General features: G+C 38.3%; 1 protein-coding gene across 5 annotated transcripts; it reads left to right on the top strand.

Moving 5' to 3' along the window:
- The first annotated feature begins 658 nt into the window (after positions 1-658).
- Positions 659-15,486, top strand: DIO2 (iodothyronine deiodinase 2). Of its 5 annotated transcripts, none has more exons than XM_070415603.1 (3): positions 659-1,005; positions 1,291-1,569; positions 9,818-15,486. In XM_070415603.1, exons 2-3 carry the CDS (start codon positions 1,348-1,350, stop codon positions 10,403-10,405), a joined length of 810 nt encoding a protein of 269 aa, XP_070271704.1. In that variant the 5' UTR covers positions 659-1,005; positions 1,291-1,347; the 3' UTR covers positions 10,406-15,486. The 5 variants fall into 5 exon arrangements, with proteins under 5 accessions (XP_070271704.1, XP_070271694.1, XP_070271713.1 ...); XM_070415619.1 differs by having other exon boundaries at positions 968-1,005; positions 1,295-1,569; XM_070415627.1 differs by having other exon boundaries at positions 968-1,005; positions 1,295-1,569; positions 9,818-10,393.
- Positions 15,487-16,164: the final 678 nt, after the last annotated feature.

The raw sequence follows: 16,164 nt of genomic DNA on the forward strand, positions 1-16,164 counted from the left end.
AATTTTCAGCAAGCAGCTTTAGAGAAATGCTGTGGTGGTACTCAAAGAGTTGAAAAGTTTTCCACCTCACAACTCACTCTAAATTTTGTTAAATAAAATCCTGATTCAAAAAATATTTAAGGAACCTAGGTCACAAATCTGATGAGAATCATACTATATAAGTATAAAGACCAAATGGAAGCATTCACATCTTTCAAGAAATAGAACAAAGGTGACCATTTCTTCCTCTTCTCTGTCTTCCAGGACCCCTTCTTTCTAACCCCTCTCTTAAATGAATAATAATAACAGTAATAATAATAATCAGGGCAGAAAGTGTTAACTTATCAAATCTACACATTGTAGTAAATTACTTTCCCCAAGGTTTGAAAGCATTTCCTAAAAACCGTCAGAGGTATTAATTTTGTTCTCTCTCTCTCTTTAAATCACAAAGCAGAATTCCACTGTCCTTCTCCCCACCCCCACCCCCCCACTTCTAAAAAAAAAAAAAGTTGTCGAGTTTTGCTTTTCTATTCACTGCAGTCCTGGCCAAAGTAAAGCCCTTTTTCTCAATGACGTCAAGATCTTTACCAAGATTAGGCTTTCATTTCTCTATTGCAGCAATTAGCCAGGGAATGTATAAAAGGCTTCAGGGAGACTCACTGGGCTGCAGAGAGCACTTTGCACCACAGATAGCAGAAGCAAAGCCAGAGGGAGTGAGGAGAGGAGAGGAGTCAGTCGCTCCAGGGGAAGGGAGAGAGTGAGACAGGCTGGGGGAAGGAGAACAGAAAGTGTGTGTAAAACGGAGTAAAGAAAGGGGGGGGGGAGTAAAAAAAAACCCTACCCTTAAAGCACATTTTAAAAACTCTGGCAACTCAAGAAAGAAACAGGCTACGTATCTGAACATAGAGACAATGAAAAGCTACAGAAAATTTTGCTGTCTCTGCCACAGTCTCATAGGTGCTTGGAAATGAAAGTGGAACTGCCTGTCTTTAACCGACTCTGAGAGGGTAACTGGATTAGGGACCGGTACGCCAGTATTTTTTTTTTAGGTGTTTTTTTTTTTTTTTTTTTAACATCTTAAATCCTGAAAAAAAAAAATGCAAGCAGCTCCGAATTGAATGAATTGATGGGCACACTCCAACTGCTGGGCTGGAGAGACTGGACTTGGTCTTGCCACTTCTGCTTCTTTGAAAGAGGAGAGATCTTGGGCTTCCTTTTAATTTAGTTTTTCTCCTTCTCTCCCCCCCCCCTCACCCTCCCTAACCTTCCCCTTTACCTCCCCCCACCCCTCTATTGCCACCCCCTTTTAAGTAAGAGGGTGAAGGGGAGCCACAGCGCACACAGGAACTGACTTGGAAGGCAAGGAAGATGGGCATCCTCAGCGTAGACTTGCTGATCACATTGCAGATTCTGCCAGTTTTCTTCTCCAACTGCCTCTTCCTGGCGCTCTATGACTCGGTCATTCTCCTCAAGCACGTGGTGCTGCTCTTGAGCCGCTCCAAGTCCACTCGCGGGGAGTGGAGGCGCATGCTGACCTCAGAGGGGATGCGCTGCATCTGGAAGAGCTTCCTCCTGGATGCCTACAAACAGGTGAGCGGGCCCAGGGGCTGCTTAGGTTAGCAGGGGCAGGGGCTGCACGCCATGGGACTGGAGGCCGCTGGGAGCACTGGGGGGGGGGGGGGGGGGGGGGATTGTGGAGCCTGTGTGGGGGCCGAGGGGTTATGCTCAAGTGAGCTCCTGCCTTGACTTTCTACACCTGTCACAGGAGTCAGATTTGACAGGTAGTAAGCCACGCTGACTGTGTGACCTAATAAGGAGTCTTTGGAATAAGGGTCATTTAATGGCTTCCTGTGATTTCAGAGTAGAGGGTGTTTGTGCCGGCAGGAGAACTTTGGGAAAAGTATGAAGATGCTGGGAGAGGGCAAGCTGCTGCATTTCCCATGCTCTTGTTATAAACTGGGGTTCCGATGTTTTGCTTGATGAGATGCTAGGTGAGCTGTGTTGGGAAAGACAGTTCAATGGGTGAAAAGCAAGTGGTGGTGGGGGGTGGGGGGGAGTAGCGGGGGTGGCGAGAACACGCTACCAAAACTCAGGGATAGGACAAGGCTGCAGGAATGATCACAGCAGGTGTGCTTTGGCATACTATCTCATCATTTCTGGGAGAGGTAAGAGTTAATGTAAGCGAGCCCGTGTTCAGCATCATCCTCTATATTGATTCCAATCTGAACCCTTTTCAAAGGGTTATCAGGCCCTGTGTCCCAAGTTACTAGGTAACAGTTTGCAAAAGGAAGATCTTAGCACTGGCTGTCAGAACTCCAGACTTTGTAAGAGAAACCACATTTGCTTTGTTTCTCACAAGTGAAGTAAGTTGTCTTAGAAAGAACAGATGCGTCTACGGTTCATTCAGTTTCAAAGCTGTTCTAAGGCATGCCTTGATCACTGGAGCAGCAACCTCACTTACCTGAGGAAGTCAGGTCCCAGGGGCTGCTCTCTCAAAGCCAGGCTTGAGACCTTTGTTTCTCAGTGAAGAATTCTGTCATTTTAGCCTTTTTTAATTTTTATTTTTTATGCTCAGAGGATCTTCAATTCATCTTAGGAACAAAGTGGAACATTTTCTCATGAGTCAATTTGTCCCTTCTCCCCTGTGCCCATATAACTCCTGAAGGTCCCTGAGCAAGAAGAATAGACCTACTTGGCAAAAGTTGCTATCAAAGCAGTCTTGGTTTTCCCTCACAGTATTGGGGGATCTTGTCCAAGTTGCCAGGGAAGGGGAGTTTGGGAGGAATATGGAAGCCAATGAAGTGCTGCACCTTAAGCAGGCAGCACCCAGAACCAGAATAAAATTCAGAATAAAAGAGGAGGAAGGGAATAAGACCTCCATAATAAGCACTAGAAAACTAAACCTATGCCCCCAGAAAGGAAAAGAAGTAATTTCTAGTCACAAAGAATCCAGAGTAGGGTTGTTCCATTGAAAATCAAACAAGTGTTCAGGAAGAAAATATCCACTGTGCATTAGGGAAGTTTTACTATAACACATGCCTTTGATATTGAGAGAAACCTGCAGAAGGTTTTCATTTTTTCTAAAGACAGGAGAATAGTTAGAACTCTTATCAATCAGGAAAATTTCTTTTATAATTATATGAAATGATGCTCAAAGTTCTAACAGGAAAACTCATGTATATTGTGTATGTGGAGCCAATGGGAGATATGTTAAGTATGAGGGGATCATTTGATTTCTACAAGTGTATACATTGAATGTGAGATGTTTATGTTTTTGTATTTGTAGGTCTTAGGAGATAACATGGCAATGTCAGTGGTTTAATCTCAGCATATTAGATTCTTACTTTTTTGAAAGAGAATTGACTTTTGCCTAGAAAAGAAAAGTCACTGCCTGGAAGAATTTTACTAATATGAGTGTATACTTATGTAAACATCTCTCACATAAAATATAGGGGCTGTGAGGTTGCCCACAAATATTAAGCGAGGTTGTTTTCCTATTAAGCAACTTATTAAAATTAAGAGAGAAAAACAAACAAATACCTCTGTAATAGACTTTATTATTTATTTTTTTCATTAATGTATAGTGTTCCATTGTGTTGCAATATTTTGTTATTCCTATTCCAGGAAATTGAGAAGGATGAGTGATTTGTTTTCTTTTACCTTTTTTTTTTTTGCCTATGGCTTGTGCATTCCTCTCCTGTATTGTTTCTGCCTACTGATTTGATTAGTGACCAAGTTCATGACTGATGTTATTAAGTTTGCTTTTAATGATTTATATAATAGCTAACACCATGAGAAGAAACAACCCAAGAACCCGCCTGTCCAGAGACAAGACTGGACTGGGTGTGTAATGAATGGAAACATGGCAAACCCAACTTGCACTGAACTTAGGTCTCCTTCTGCCACCCAGTAAGGCAGGGGTGGTGGTGCTGGTGGTGGCATTTGAAGTTCACTCAGAATCTCTTTCCTGAATACTGTTGTCTTCTGTGCCACCATCTCTGGGTGTAGCCATTTCTAGGGACACACTGGAGGAGGTACTGTTTGAGATAGCATCACAGTATTTCACAACCCTGACTTGCACTATTTTGAGACTGCCACCCCAGAAGCAGAGTTTTCCAGGATGAGTGTGTGCATATGAGATACGATGAAACATGTCATTTCTAATTCTCCCTGTTGTTGAATGTCAGATACATGGGAATATTTTAAGAGAAAGTGAAATAAAAGTGTTATCCTTGAGCTTGGCTGTTACACAAGGCAACACAGAAGTTAAAACAGAACAAAATAAAACAAATAAACAACAACAAAAGCCCCTTCTTCATGAACATGTTAAATGGGATTTGAAATTAACTTTGTTGGGAAGCTTGTAAAGATAATTTGGGTTTGGTTAGAGGGTGTTCCAGGCATTGCTTTTATGAAAAGGCAAGTCTACAAAAAGTTATAGATTGAGGTGAATAACAGATATTTGTCATTTAAGTTTCCTTTGTCAGTGTCATTGCTTTTAACACTGCATCCTTCTGCTGATGCTCAAAGACTAAAAATGCAACCAATGAGCAAACTGCCCTGTCTGGGAGCTAGCCCCTACCTAAATGAAGTGTAAAAGTAAACACACAGTATAGATGCCGAGAAGCAGTTTATCTTCCTCACGGTTAATATGGCAGTGGTACAGAAAACATATTCATTTGAACATATAATTTTGGTTTTGAAAAGGTCTCTTTAACATCTCCTCCTCCTCATTCACCTCAAGCCTTTTGACACTAGTTTCTCCAATGGAAAATGGCTCTTTTAAGAGAGAAACATTCTCCAAAGAACACAAAGAAGGCCACAGCCAGAGCTTGTTTATCACTTGGATAAAACAGTGGGAACCGATAAAGCTCAGAACTGTGTTTCAAGGTAGGAATCCAAAAGAAAATGGCCAGAAGTGAACTGAATTCAGAGGAAAGAGCAGGTAGTTTATCCTCCGACTCTGATTTATTTGGCCAATTTGAATGTAAATGGTTAAACCGCTGCTTAATAATTGTTTGGCTATGTTCATAAGGACATTGATGTAGCCTGGTCATTATGTCAAAGAATTGGAAATTTCCTGGTAGTGAATGAAGCCATTCCTGGACTTTGAACAGCAAGAAAGATGTGGAAAAACTATTCTGCTACCCCCACCCCTTCCATATTTATCACTTGCTTTACTTTCTATCATGAGATTAGGTGATATTTTGTCCAGTGGAAAAGAAAAAAAAAAGTTAGTAGTATATGCTCTGTTTCCAGCTTCTAATTGACAAATGGTCCTTTCTTTGTTCCTTTCACAGTCCACATGTTCAAGCAGCATAGCCCTTCCCACCCTGTGCACTGAACACTGTGAGTGAAAGGAACCCCGTCATCAAGGGAATCAGATTTATAAACATGCCATGTAGCTACACTCTTGCTCATATTTATAAACATGGCTCTCGCAACATTTGAGCTTGGCCCAGAGACGCTCCCTGTCATAAAAATGCAAACCCTTAATGTACCTCCAGTGCTGGTGATGTTGTGTTGACGTTGATTACAAAGACGTAAGAAAGGACCATTGTAATAGTGTAGATGAGAGAGATAAAAGTCAGCGATGACGATACTGCATTTTACGTACGTACGTCCTTTCTGATTGTTGCAAAATAAAGGGACCCTTTGGGAACATCGGAACTTCAAGACCAATTAGTGGAAATGATGCTTCTTGTGTTTGGGCATTAAATACTGGGCAGGGTTCTCTTTAGAGCCGCTAATGCTGGCAGGGAAAGAGGTACCGACCTAATTACTCTTCCGCAAGAGTAAAAAATGCCTTTTGAATGCCTCTTTGGCAAATATGTCTCATTAAGGACAAAAACCAAACACAAACCCTCTAAGAAGGAGAAATTAAGATGATAGGTAACTTGTGGCCAGGAGACTTTCTGTGCCACTGTGGGAAATTAAAACAAAGTTTGGGAGTATCAGGGATAACTTGTTTGTGTTGAGCTTCTTTCCTGCAGCCTAAATGTTATTATTATGGAACCAGCTTTATTTTCTTCATCATTTTGGCTCTTGGTCAAGGAATGCTTTGCTCCTGGGGAAAGCAAAGAATCTTCCACCATTGAAGACAGTGGTGATTCTCCCATTCCATCTCAGCAGGGTGCATAGCCAAGCAAACCAAGAAATTCTCCATTTGAAACTCTGGTCATAATAGGAATTTAATTTTCATGGTGACCAAATGGGAAAATGAGAAAGGAACAATAATGTCCTTGTAAAAGATTTTCTTTGAAGTTAAATGCAAACTTTATTATTTTAAATTTCTATTTTTTCTTTATTATTGCTAAATTATCCTCCATCAGTAGGTTTTTAGCCAATATGGACAAATTGTATGATTAGTATATGATACTTATAAAAGCAGACTACTGGTCTACTCACATTTGGACTTGCAAATCATGGGTGTGCGTTTTCCCCTACTAGTATTAATAACATTGATCTCACCTATGCATTTCTCTTACCTGGTCATTCTCATGAGCAGGATATCTGCTTATTACATGCTAATCTGCAATAAGGTCATAGATGCTCAACAAAATAAAGAGGATTGACTTTCATTTTATACAGTAACCAGCTGAGGTAATCCAGAACAGAGCAACAGCATTAGGTATTGATGATGGTGGTACTCTACAGTAGGTTTACATTTCTAAATTATCTATCTCAGTTAGCTCATTCATCACCCAACTATGGTTATATTGATTGCAGGTCAAGGTTATATTAAGTGTAAAATTCTTCACTGACTCCTACATAGGATTAGAACAACTATCATTCATTCAATAATTCATTCAAATATATATATTTACACACACACACACACACACACACACACACACACACACATACATCCCGGCTTAACAAAATGCCAAATCCTCACACACAAAGAGCATTATGTATTTGGTAACTTTCTTAACTTTTAATTTTAGAATGAAAGTGTTGTATTTGTTCTAAATTTTCTAAAGTAAATTAGTATGGCTGTATTTTGGAAAGAATTATGTGGCTGACTTATACTTTGTCACTAAAAAGGAAGAGAAAGTGCTTTAACTTTCAAAGAAAATTATCTACAGGTAATAAGAGAGGCACCTGTGACTGAAGCATCAGATTAGATTATTCAGTTGAATAGTCAGAAATAATGCAAGGATCAACAGTGCTGCTTGGATGAGAGCCATGGGCATCCGAGGCCCACTTAACAAGACCACACACTTGTTGGTGGGTCTTAAAAATGACTCCGAAAGGCAGATGGATGTTTTCACCAACCAAGAACCTACAAGTCTATAGTCCAGACATGATTTTTTTCCTGTGTATGGATTGCTCAGTTAACATAAAGTACAAGAGCTAGTGGATTCAGACTGATTGAATGCATTCAGATCTTGGTTGTATAAGTATATTGAGGAACACAGCCCAACAATATGGTTAAAAACAGCCATGCTAGAATTGTTACTGATATCTTAAGTGGAACAGATCTAATGGTAAGGCAATGGTAATGCTACCTACCACCTAAATCTACAAAGAATTACAAAAAGATCTCATAGATTATAGGTTTGTAATATCTTTAAAATGTATATCTTTACATTTTAAGTATATTTTAATACCTCAGAGACAAGTGTGGCTTATATAAAATAATAAACCAGTCATAGAAAGACAAGTACCGTATGATTGTATGATTTCACTCATATGTGGAATCTAATGAACAAGATAAACAAACAACATAGAAACAGACTCAGAAAACACTGACAGCTGTCAGCAGGGAGGGAGGTTTGAAGCTGGGTGAAAAAGGTGAGTGGATTAAGCAAAAAACAAACAAACAAAAAACCTCATAGACAAAGACAACAGTATAGTGGTTACCACAGCGAAGGGGGGTTGAGGGGAGGTAGATGTGGGTAAAGAGGGGACAGATGGTGATAGAAAGAGATGACTTGGAGTGGTGGACATAATACAATATACAAATGATGTATTATAGAATTGTACACCTGAAACTTATGTAATTTTATTAACCAATTTCACCCCAATAAATTTAATAGAAGAGTAAAACATAAAGAACAATAAGTAAATGAAATAATCCATCTAAGGGGATTATTTTCTTTAGCTAGTGTCGCTTGTAGATTAACCAAGAAGATTAATATAAATAAAATAACATTTTCCCTGATAGTGATTGAAAAGCAAATATACCTGTTGAAATCATACCAACAGCTTGCTTTTTTAAGAAGCAGCGTATTATTTTAAGATTTCTTTTAGAAAAGTACCAGTACTTGTTTTAAACCTGCCCTGCTAAGATTTTTCAGAAGGGAGAGACGGGACTTCTTTAATTCTTTGCCTACAGTGAAAATGAGTTATGCATTAACATTAGATAGAAGCTTCTGAATAAAAGCCCTTGAGTGTTTTATATCAGTCTGGATTGTTGAATCTTTAACAATTCACTTCTAAATGACTTCAATTAACAGCAGTTTTGTATGTGGCTGTATTTATATGAGGAGAATAAGTCGATCTAGTTGGAAGTGTTCTGTAATATTAAGAATGGTGTATAAAATCAATTGTACTTTTATAAGTTGTCCCTGATGTTATTGGCTTTGATTAAACCATTCTAAGGGAAGATCCAATTGTGTTCATTCAAACTGAAGTAATTGGCTCTTTTATGTTGTCTGTTTTTTATTATCAATTTATAGACCCAAAGGCCAGCAAACTTTCTTTCAGTCTGTGTTCAACTATTTAAACCACATGCATAGAGGGCACCTGTAACAATTTTCTTCTAGATCTCTTCTGCCTGTGTATTTTATAATTCAGAGGAGTTTGTTGATAAAATGGATGATAGATGAGTAAATGGTTTGTGACTTCCTAGATAAAAAGAGGGAAATAGACCAAAAAACAAAACAAAACACAAAAATATGAGAAATTACAAGTAGAATTCTGGAATAGTTTAATGTTTTTGTCTATTTGCTTGTTTAATGAAAATAATGAGGTTCTAGTTATAAGAGCCCAAAGTGGGCAGTAGCTATAGGAAGGATGTCATGCTGATGAGAGCTCAAATTACTTCTGGGGGGAAAAATATTTTTAAACATAGAATTGCCCGGGAAAGGTGGCATTCTGTTTTACATATTTTGATGGCATCTAATAATGGCAGCCTATATCCACACAGTGAGTTATCATGTACAAAGAGCTATTTTCCTTATGTTATCCTTCTATAACCATATGAGGAAGACAGGCATCATTATCACCATTTTACAGGTGGGAATATTGAAGTGCTGAAGAGGCTAAGTGGGACTAGCTTCTTATTATAAATGGTGGACCCCACATTTTCTAGCTCTGGCCAAGAATAGAGCCCATTGGTATCATTGTCCATTGAATGAGAAAAAAAGACTTAGCATCATGCAAGAAAGTAAAGGTCTTTTTTTTTGTACTTTAGAACTTAGAAGGGGGAATTCAGAAAGAGGTACTATGTTCCACGACTCTGATAATTTGTCTTAGAGTAGACCATTTAACTTTTTAAATGAAGTCAATTAATCATTTGTTATATAATGTGTGCTAAGCATTGACAGCAAAGTAAGAATAGTGAAGAATACCAGCCTCAACTTAATTATGAAGAGTGTTAACTGCAGTGCCTTCAATGATAAAAATAATTACCTTCAGTGATTACACAGAATGAAAAAGACTTTTATTCTCTGTGGGGCCATTCTTTACGTTACCTGCCACGATGCCTCTTTACTCAAATCAATATATGTTCACCACATTTTATTAGAGCCACTTGTTTTCATATAGAGTGAATTGAAGTGACAATGTGTTTAATGTGGTATGCTCTTCCTCTTTCTTTTTTCACAACCAGGTGAAATTGGGTGAAGATGCCCCCAATTCCAGTGTGGTGCACGTCTCCAATCCTGAAGGAGGCGACGACAATGAAAATGGTGCCCAGGAGAAGATAACTGCTGGAGCCGAGTGCCACCTTCTTGACTTTGCCTGTCCTGAGCGCCCACTGGTGGTCAACTTCGGCTCAGCCACTTGACCTCCTTTTACTAACCAGCTGCCAGCCTTCAGCAAACTGATAGAGGAGTTCTCATCAGTGGCTGACTTCCTGTTGGTCTACATTGATGAGGCTCATCCTTCAGATGGTTGGGCGGTGCCTGGGGATTCTTCTTTGTCTTTTGAGGTGAAGAAGCACAGGAACCAGGAAGACAGATGCGCAGCTGCCCACCGGCTTCTGGAGCGTTTCTCCTTGCCGCCCCAGTGCCGAGTTGTGGCTGACCGCATGGACAATAATGCCAATGTAGCCTATGGGGTAGCCTTTGAACGTGTGTGTATTGTGCAGAGACAGAAAATTGCTTATCTGGGAGGAAAGGGTCCCTTCTTCTACAACCTCCAAGAAGTCCGGCATTGGCTGGAGAAGAATTTCAACAAGAGATGAAATCTAGATTAACTAGTTAAAGGTATGATTGTAATGGAGTGAAGAACTGAATTCACTGGTGAAGAACTGAAAGGAAGTGAAGAACTGAATCCACTAGTTCAGCTGAATTTCATTGCCTCCACTGAATCTCATTGCCTCACTGAAAGACAGGAATTTACATCTCAGAAGAACATAAACCTCTATCATCTCATTGCTTCTTTCAACACCCAAAATAGCATTTGGCTAAATAGTAGCCCCATCACTTCTCTTTCTAAAAGAAACTTTAAAATTTTTCTGATTGTAAAGATCCCAAGATGGAGAGGAAGAAACCCTGTTTGCGACAGCTGATGCATGCTTTGGGACCTGAAGAAAAGACTCACCTGAATAACGACCATGTTAAGGAAGAAGCTACCGTTCTCGTTAGTATAAGGGGTATTGCCTAGGCTTTATTCAGCATGGATAGAGCTCAACTAAAAAATTCTTAAATATTTATTTACAATGGTGCCTTGAACCCAGGCCAGGTGGTTAGGACCTTGGTGTTTAAATGTTAGTTTCTGATGTTCTAGTTTCTAGCCATATAATGCTCTATACCAGTCTCACAGGTGTTTTTGTAGATATCAGGAATGATTCCTACCTGGAGGGTTAAAATGATCATCTAAAACCTGAGAGTTACTTTCAAGGCAGGTGAGGAAAATCAAGTTGACTAGCTAGGAAAAGGAGGCAGAAGGATTAGGAAGCATCATAGAGTTTCACCTTGAGAGTAATTTTTTTATCCACAGAAATATGAAAATATACACAAGACCAGAAAAAGAAGTAGCTCAACTAAAAGTAGCATAGAGAATATATGTAGGGAATCAATGTATTTATCATAGTATACTCCTAGATTAAGGGAGAAAGGGGAATTGAAAGGGAAAAACACACTCTAATATTTGCATTTCTGAGGTTGTTTTTTTAAAAATAATTACTTTTTGAAATGTATTTGTGGTGCATATATTTTCAGTGGGTGAATTGCACCCCACACCATTGAGAGGTGAAACCAATGGATCCAGTAGTACTGATCTGTCCCACTCCATCTCTACCATTGTGATGTGGCCCTACTCATTCTTTGTTTTAAAATATTTATTGTTGAAAGTTTTGCATATGTCCCCTTTTTTCCTCATTGACCCCTTCTAGCCTGGCCCCACCTCATACCCCCTGCCTGGCCCTATTCATCTTGATCTCTATAGAAGTGTTTAATCAATGCTGAGCTCTTTGGCTCAAAATATGTATACACATTCATTCTCAGATGCTGTGGGAGGTAGGTGTCTTACCCATTCAACTACAGCACTGTTTTTCTTTCAAAGTAGGTGAGCTATAATGAATGACCAGTACAAACAAACATCGTTTCTTCAGTTGCAAAATAGAGGAAGAGAAAATTAGTTTGAGATAATTCCCATCAAAGGGAATTTGATGGCAATCCTCAGTAGTATGGAATTTGGTAAAATGGAATTCCCATTGACATTTAAATTTAGACTTGGATCTTCCTTTGTTTCTATTAGCTAAGGTCTAGTAATCTAAGGCCTTTATAGTACATTAATATAAAGTTATTTATGGTATATACATCTCTTTAAAATGAAGACATGATAGTTTTATCTATAAGTAACATAAGTAATAGACCTACAAATTTTCTATCATAAATTTAAGGACACTATCAAACACAGTATATGTTTTTATTTATATGCAAAATCAAAGGTTCTTATGACCATTCCATTAATAATTGAATCATAAAATAAAATTAATATAAAAAGATATCTAAAGTTGAAAATAACTTTCTGAACTAGTTTCCTGAAATGAAAAAGATGTGGGAACTGAGTTTGCAAAAACCAGAAATCTATTTTTATTTTTAGATTGGAGTAATATAGTAATCATATCACTGGTCAGTTTATTGTTTAGATATTAAAGGGCCATTTTAACTGACTCTTTATACAACAACATTTAAGCTTCTCAGTATTTTAAATTCTACAAAGTACACCTACAAAGAAACAAAGCAGATTTTGACAATGTGACACTAACAAATTTCTGAAAAATCACATTGAAAATGGATTATTTCAGAGTTAAATAGTTAAACTCTATAACTCAAGGCTTATCAGTGGGCCCCATTGATTTTTATCTTCAAAATGGTGTTGAGATTTCTGTGGCACATAAAAGATCAGTTGGTTGCAGCACACCCACCCTCTTTCCTTAAACTTTCCCCTTTGTTCTATATGTACAATAATGGAACAGGATGTTAGAGAAGCTGGTAGGGGGATGAGATTCAGTGAAGGGAGTTAGTGCTAGTTGTCTGGGGAAAGGGTGATAAAAAAATCACCCAGTTGTGATACATTTTTAAAGAAAGAGAAAGTTGTGTGCGTGCAATTCCTCTGGCTGAGGATCATCCAATGGAGAAATGAAGCAGTGGAAATAGACATACAAAGGCATAGGCTGAATATCAGGGAAAAAGATATGTTCGATAGAACATAGAAGAGTCACTGGAAGAAAGACTGTTGGGGGCCAATGGAGAAAATGAATTGACAAAGCTCAGGAATCCTACAATATATAGAATGGCTTGGTGTTATCAGAATTATGATAAGTCTTTAATTATGTAACCTATTTATCTCAACATAAACTTTTATGATTTCCTGTGATGTATCTTTTATGAACTTAACGAGAACTCATAGTTTGAGGTAGAGGGGAATCGATGCTTAGCTGACATGCTCAGAGAAATTATTAGATTGTCAATACCCACCCCACCAATCCTGTCTTTATAAAGTATGTTCCTTTGAAAAACTGTAGTTCTTATTTTCACAAGGCAAAACTTTTATATATTTAAAATTTTATATGTAAAACTTTGAGTTGTTGTTCTTAGCAACTAAGCATCTTTTCCCCCTGTGTTTACATGGAGCTATCACTTTAGCCTCTTAAACTGAATTAGCTTGTCTGTTATTGAAATAGTTTCTGAGCAATTTTAGATATTATCATAGCTTCTGGATTCTCTCAGACAGGTAGTGTTTGAAAGACTTATGTCTTGGAACTATTCAAAACTTACTTTTTTTTAATTTTATATTTGAAAATATTAGTGGAATCAACAATGACTTTCTTAATTGGGCATGAATAAAATGCCTGCACAGTAAAGTAGATATGTTTGATACAGACATTAAAATGTAACTGACCTCCTTAGAAACAAATTAGAACCTCTGTTCTTGCTTTGTGCAGCTAAAGTGACTGTCATTTAATTTATCTGACTTTTTATATTTATGTTTTGTATCTCTGGTCCTATGTCTTCACCTTGTTTATAGAATGTACCCCTGATTTTTGGTAATATCAACTTCTAAATGGCATATTGATTTAGTTGAATCCTGCCACTAATCAGAAATGCCTATTCTATGACCATGGAGAAAAGAAAAGACTGCTGCCTTTCATTTTGCTTGAGTGTATTTCACTAGTTGGGCTCTTGAATAAAAATTAGGAAATAAGGTGAGGTCATGCATGAGGACTGCCTGGCTACATAAAATACCAGAGAGGCAGGTGAAAGACAATATCTGGGCCTTTGGGGAAATTCCCAGATGGATGCAAGGTAGCCTCAGCATGTCCTATGGGCTATGTCCATAACGAGGAATGTACTGTTGGACAGGACTTCCCATTCTGTAAATCCTAAGAGGATCAAGTTGGGCATTTATTTCACCTGAACTCTGACTGATAGTTTGAAAAATAAGCTCAGTTAGAATCACATGGCCATTGCAAAGAGAAAAATGTGAACACCGACATCTGTCCTATTGAAGAGTTAATGAAAACCTTTTTACCAGCATTTAGAGCTTTTCAGAACATGCCCAATATCCAATGTCGGATCTCTCAACAGTTGAAAATAGCAATGAGCCTTTTAATTCTAGGAGCTTTAAAAACAAACAAAAAAGATATTGCCAAAAATCAGAGCTAAGTGTTTTTTGTTATATTCAAACCTCCTCCTTACTTCCTCCTTTATTTTTAAAATAGAAGCTAAACCCAGTCTTGATATGCATTTCTAGAATGGAGCACAAGTACCAACCTCTGCTTGGTGATCAGCACTCTCTTGATAGTATCCTGAGGTCCTCTAGGAAAGAAGGGGGCAGGGCCTGGGAGAGTCAGGAAGTGGTTAGGTGGGAAGACCTTGGTCTATGTATTTGGGAAAATTCTAAAAGAAACTTCACACCTTTGGAGGAGGCCTGAGTGACTTTAGGATGAGCCAAAGGGCCATTTCCTAATGCCTTACATTCTGGATAGCACCAGAAGCAAGGCCTCAGTCTTAAGAGACCCAGTTCTATTCCATAGTGAGTCTAAACCAAGAAAGCAAACATGTACAGATATCCAAACAAGACTGTTCATGCAAGTCAGGGCTTGCTGCCTGTATTGGGCAGCAGCACCAGAGCTCCAGGGAGTTTATTTAATATTTATTGAGGAGACTTTGAAGACCTAAGCAATGTTTAATGAAGTCATAATTTTGGCTCAGAACTCCCCCTACCCCCTAAAAACACAAACAGGTAAACACATAAATGAAAGAAACCCACAGAAGGTGTTGGGAAATAAATAAAATTCTCTCAAGACTTCTCCAGACCATGTCACTGGTGGGTGTGGTTTTCATGTGTGTTAGAATTGGAGGATGTGGAAACATGAGTATCTAGTATTATACAACCAAAGCCATGATAAGATATTGGGTAGGGAATGTTGGCCAGTTTTCTTTAGTTTTGCATCACATTATCACCAGACTCCATCACTAGCCCAAATAATCGGGCCCCCGAAGAGGGAGATTGGGATGTGTGGAGGCTACCAGTGTGCGAATGATAACTACTGACCAAAGAGTCATCGACTCAGTTAGTGGTTGGATGTAGTCACATTCGTTTGCTTCTGCTCATCTTTGTCTTCCCAGCAAGGAGAATATTCGGGGCATGATGCTATGAGTACTGGGTAAATGTGGTGAGAATGCATGTGTGTATCTCTGCTTCTTGGTTGCAGAAACAGTAATGCTTTGGAGACTATCAGTAGAAAGAGTGTTATTATATTGGTGCTGAGTGGTATGTGTGCTTCTACAATTTGTCCTTGTATTTTAATAAACTTTGAATAAAAGAATAAAGTTACTCTTTGGTTCTATTTGTTTATTTTTGAATTACTCTCTAGACCTTGCCCTTGGCTGGAACACATTCATGGTTGACAAGGGAAAGAGAATCCATCATTCTAATATTTATTCCTTGGTATTTGTGGGCAAAGTGGCCAGCAAGGCCAGGTTATTTTAATCTCATGCTGTGTGCCAGAGTCTTCAAGGAAATCAAGACAAGTTAAAAGAAAATCTTCAGATACTTTCCATATTCATGAACAAGTTGCACATAGAATTCATGGAAAGGGGCCTGTAAAAGAGACTGTGGAGCAAACTTCTACTTGGTTATATTTACACCCCAGGTTTTCTAAATGCAATACATAAAGTTTTCAAGAAGGTGGTTAAAGCAATACACACACACAAACACACACACACACACACACAGTGTGTGTATGTATGTATGTGTGTGTATAAGTATATATATATATATATATATATATATATATACATATGTACACTTTTTATACAATTGTCAGTACATTGACATGGAAAGAAAAAAATCAACATCTGAATATATTTATATTAAGCATTTTCCACTGTGAGAAGGTATAAAGCATTTGAATAATGGTTTACAGAGGTAATGGCCTGTTAATGACAAGAATATATTTGCAACCTGTTTAAATATGTGCATTTTGTTCCTGAAAACAGG

This window comes from Myotis yumanensis, unplaced genomic scaffold (genome assembly GCF_028538775.1).
Source record: "Myotis yumanensis isolate MYYU_CA2020_CCGP unplaced genomic scaffold, mMyoYum1.0.hap1 SCAF_1, whole genome shotgun sequence".
Lineage (NCBI taxonomy): Eukaryota > Metazoa > Chordata > Mammalia > Chiroptera > Vespertilionidae > Myotis > Myotis yumanensis.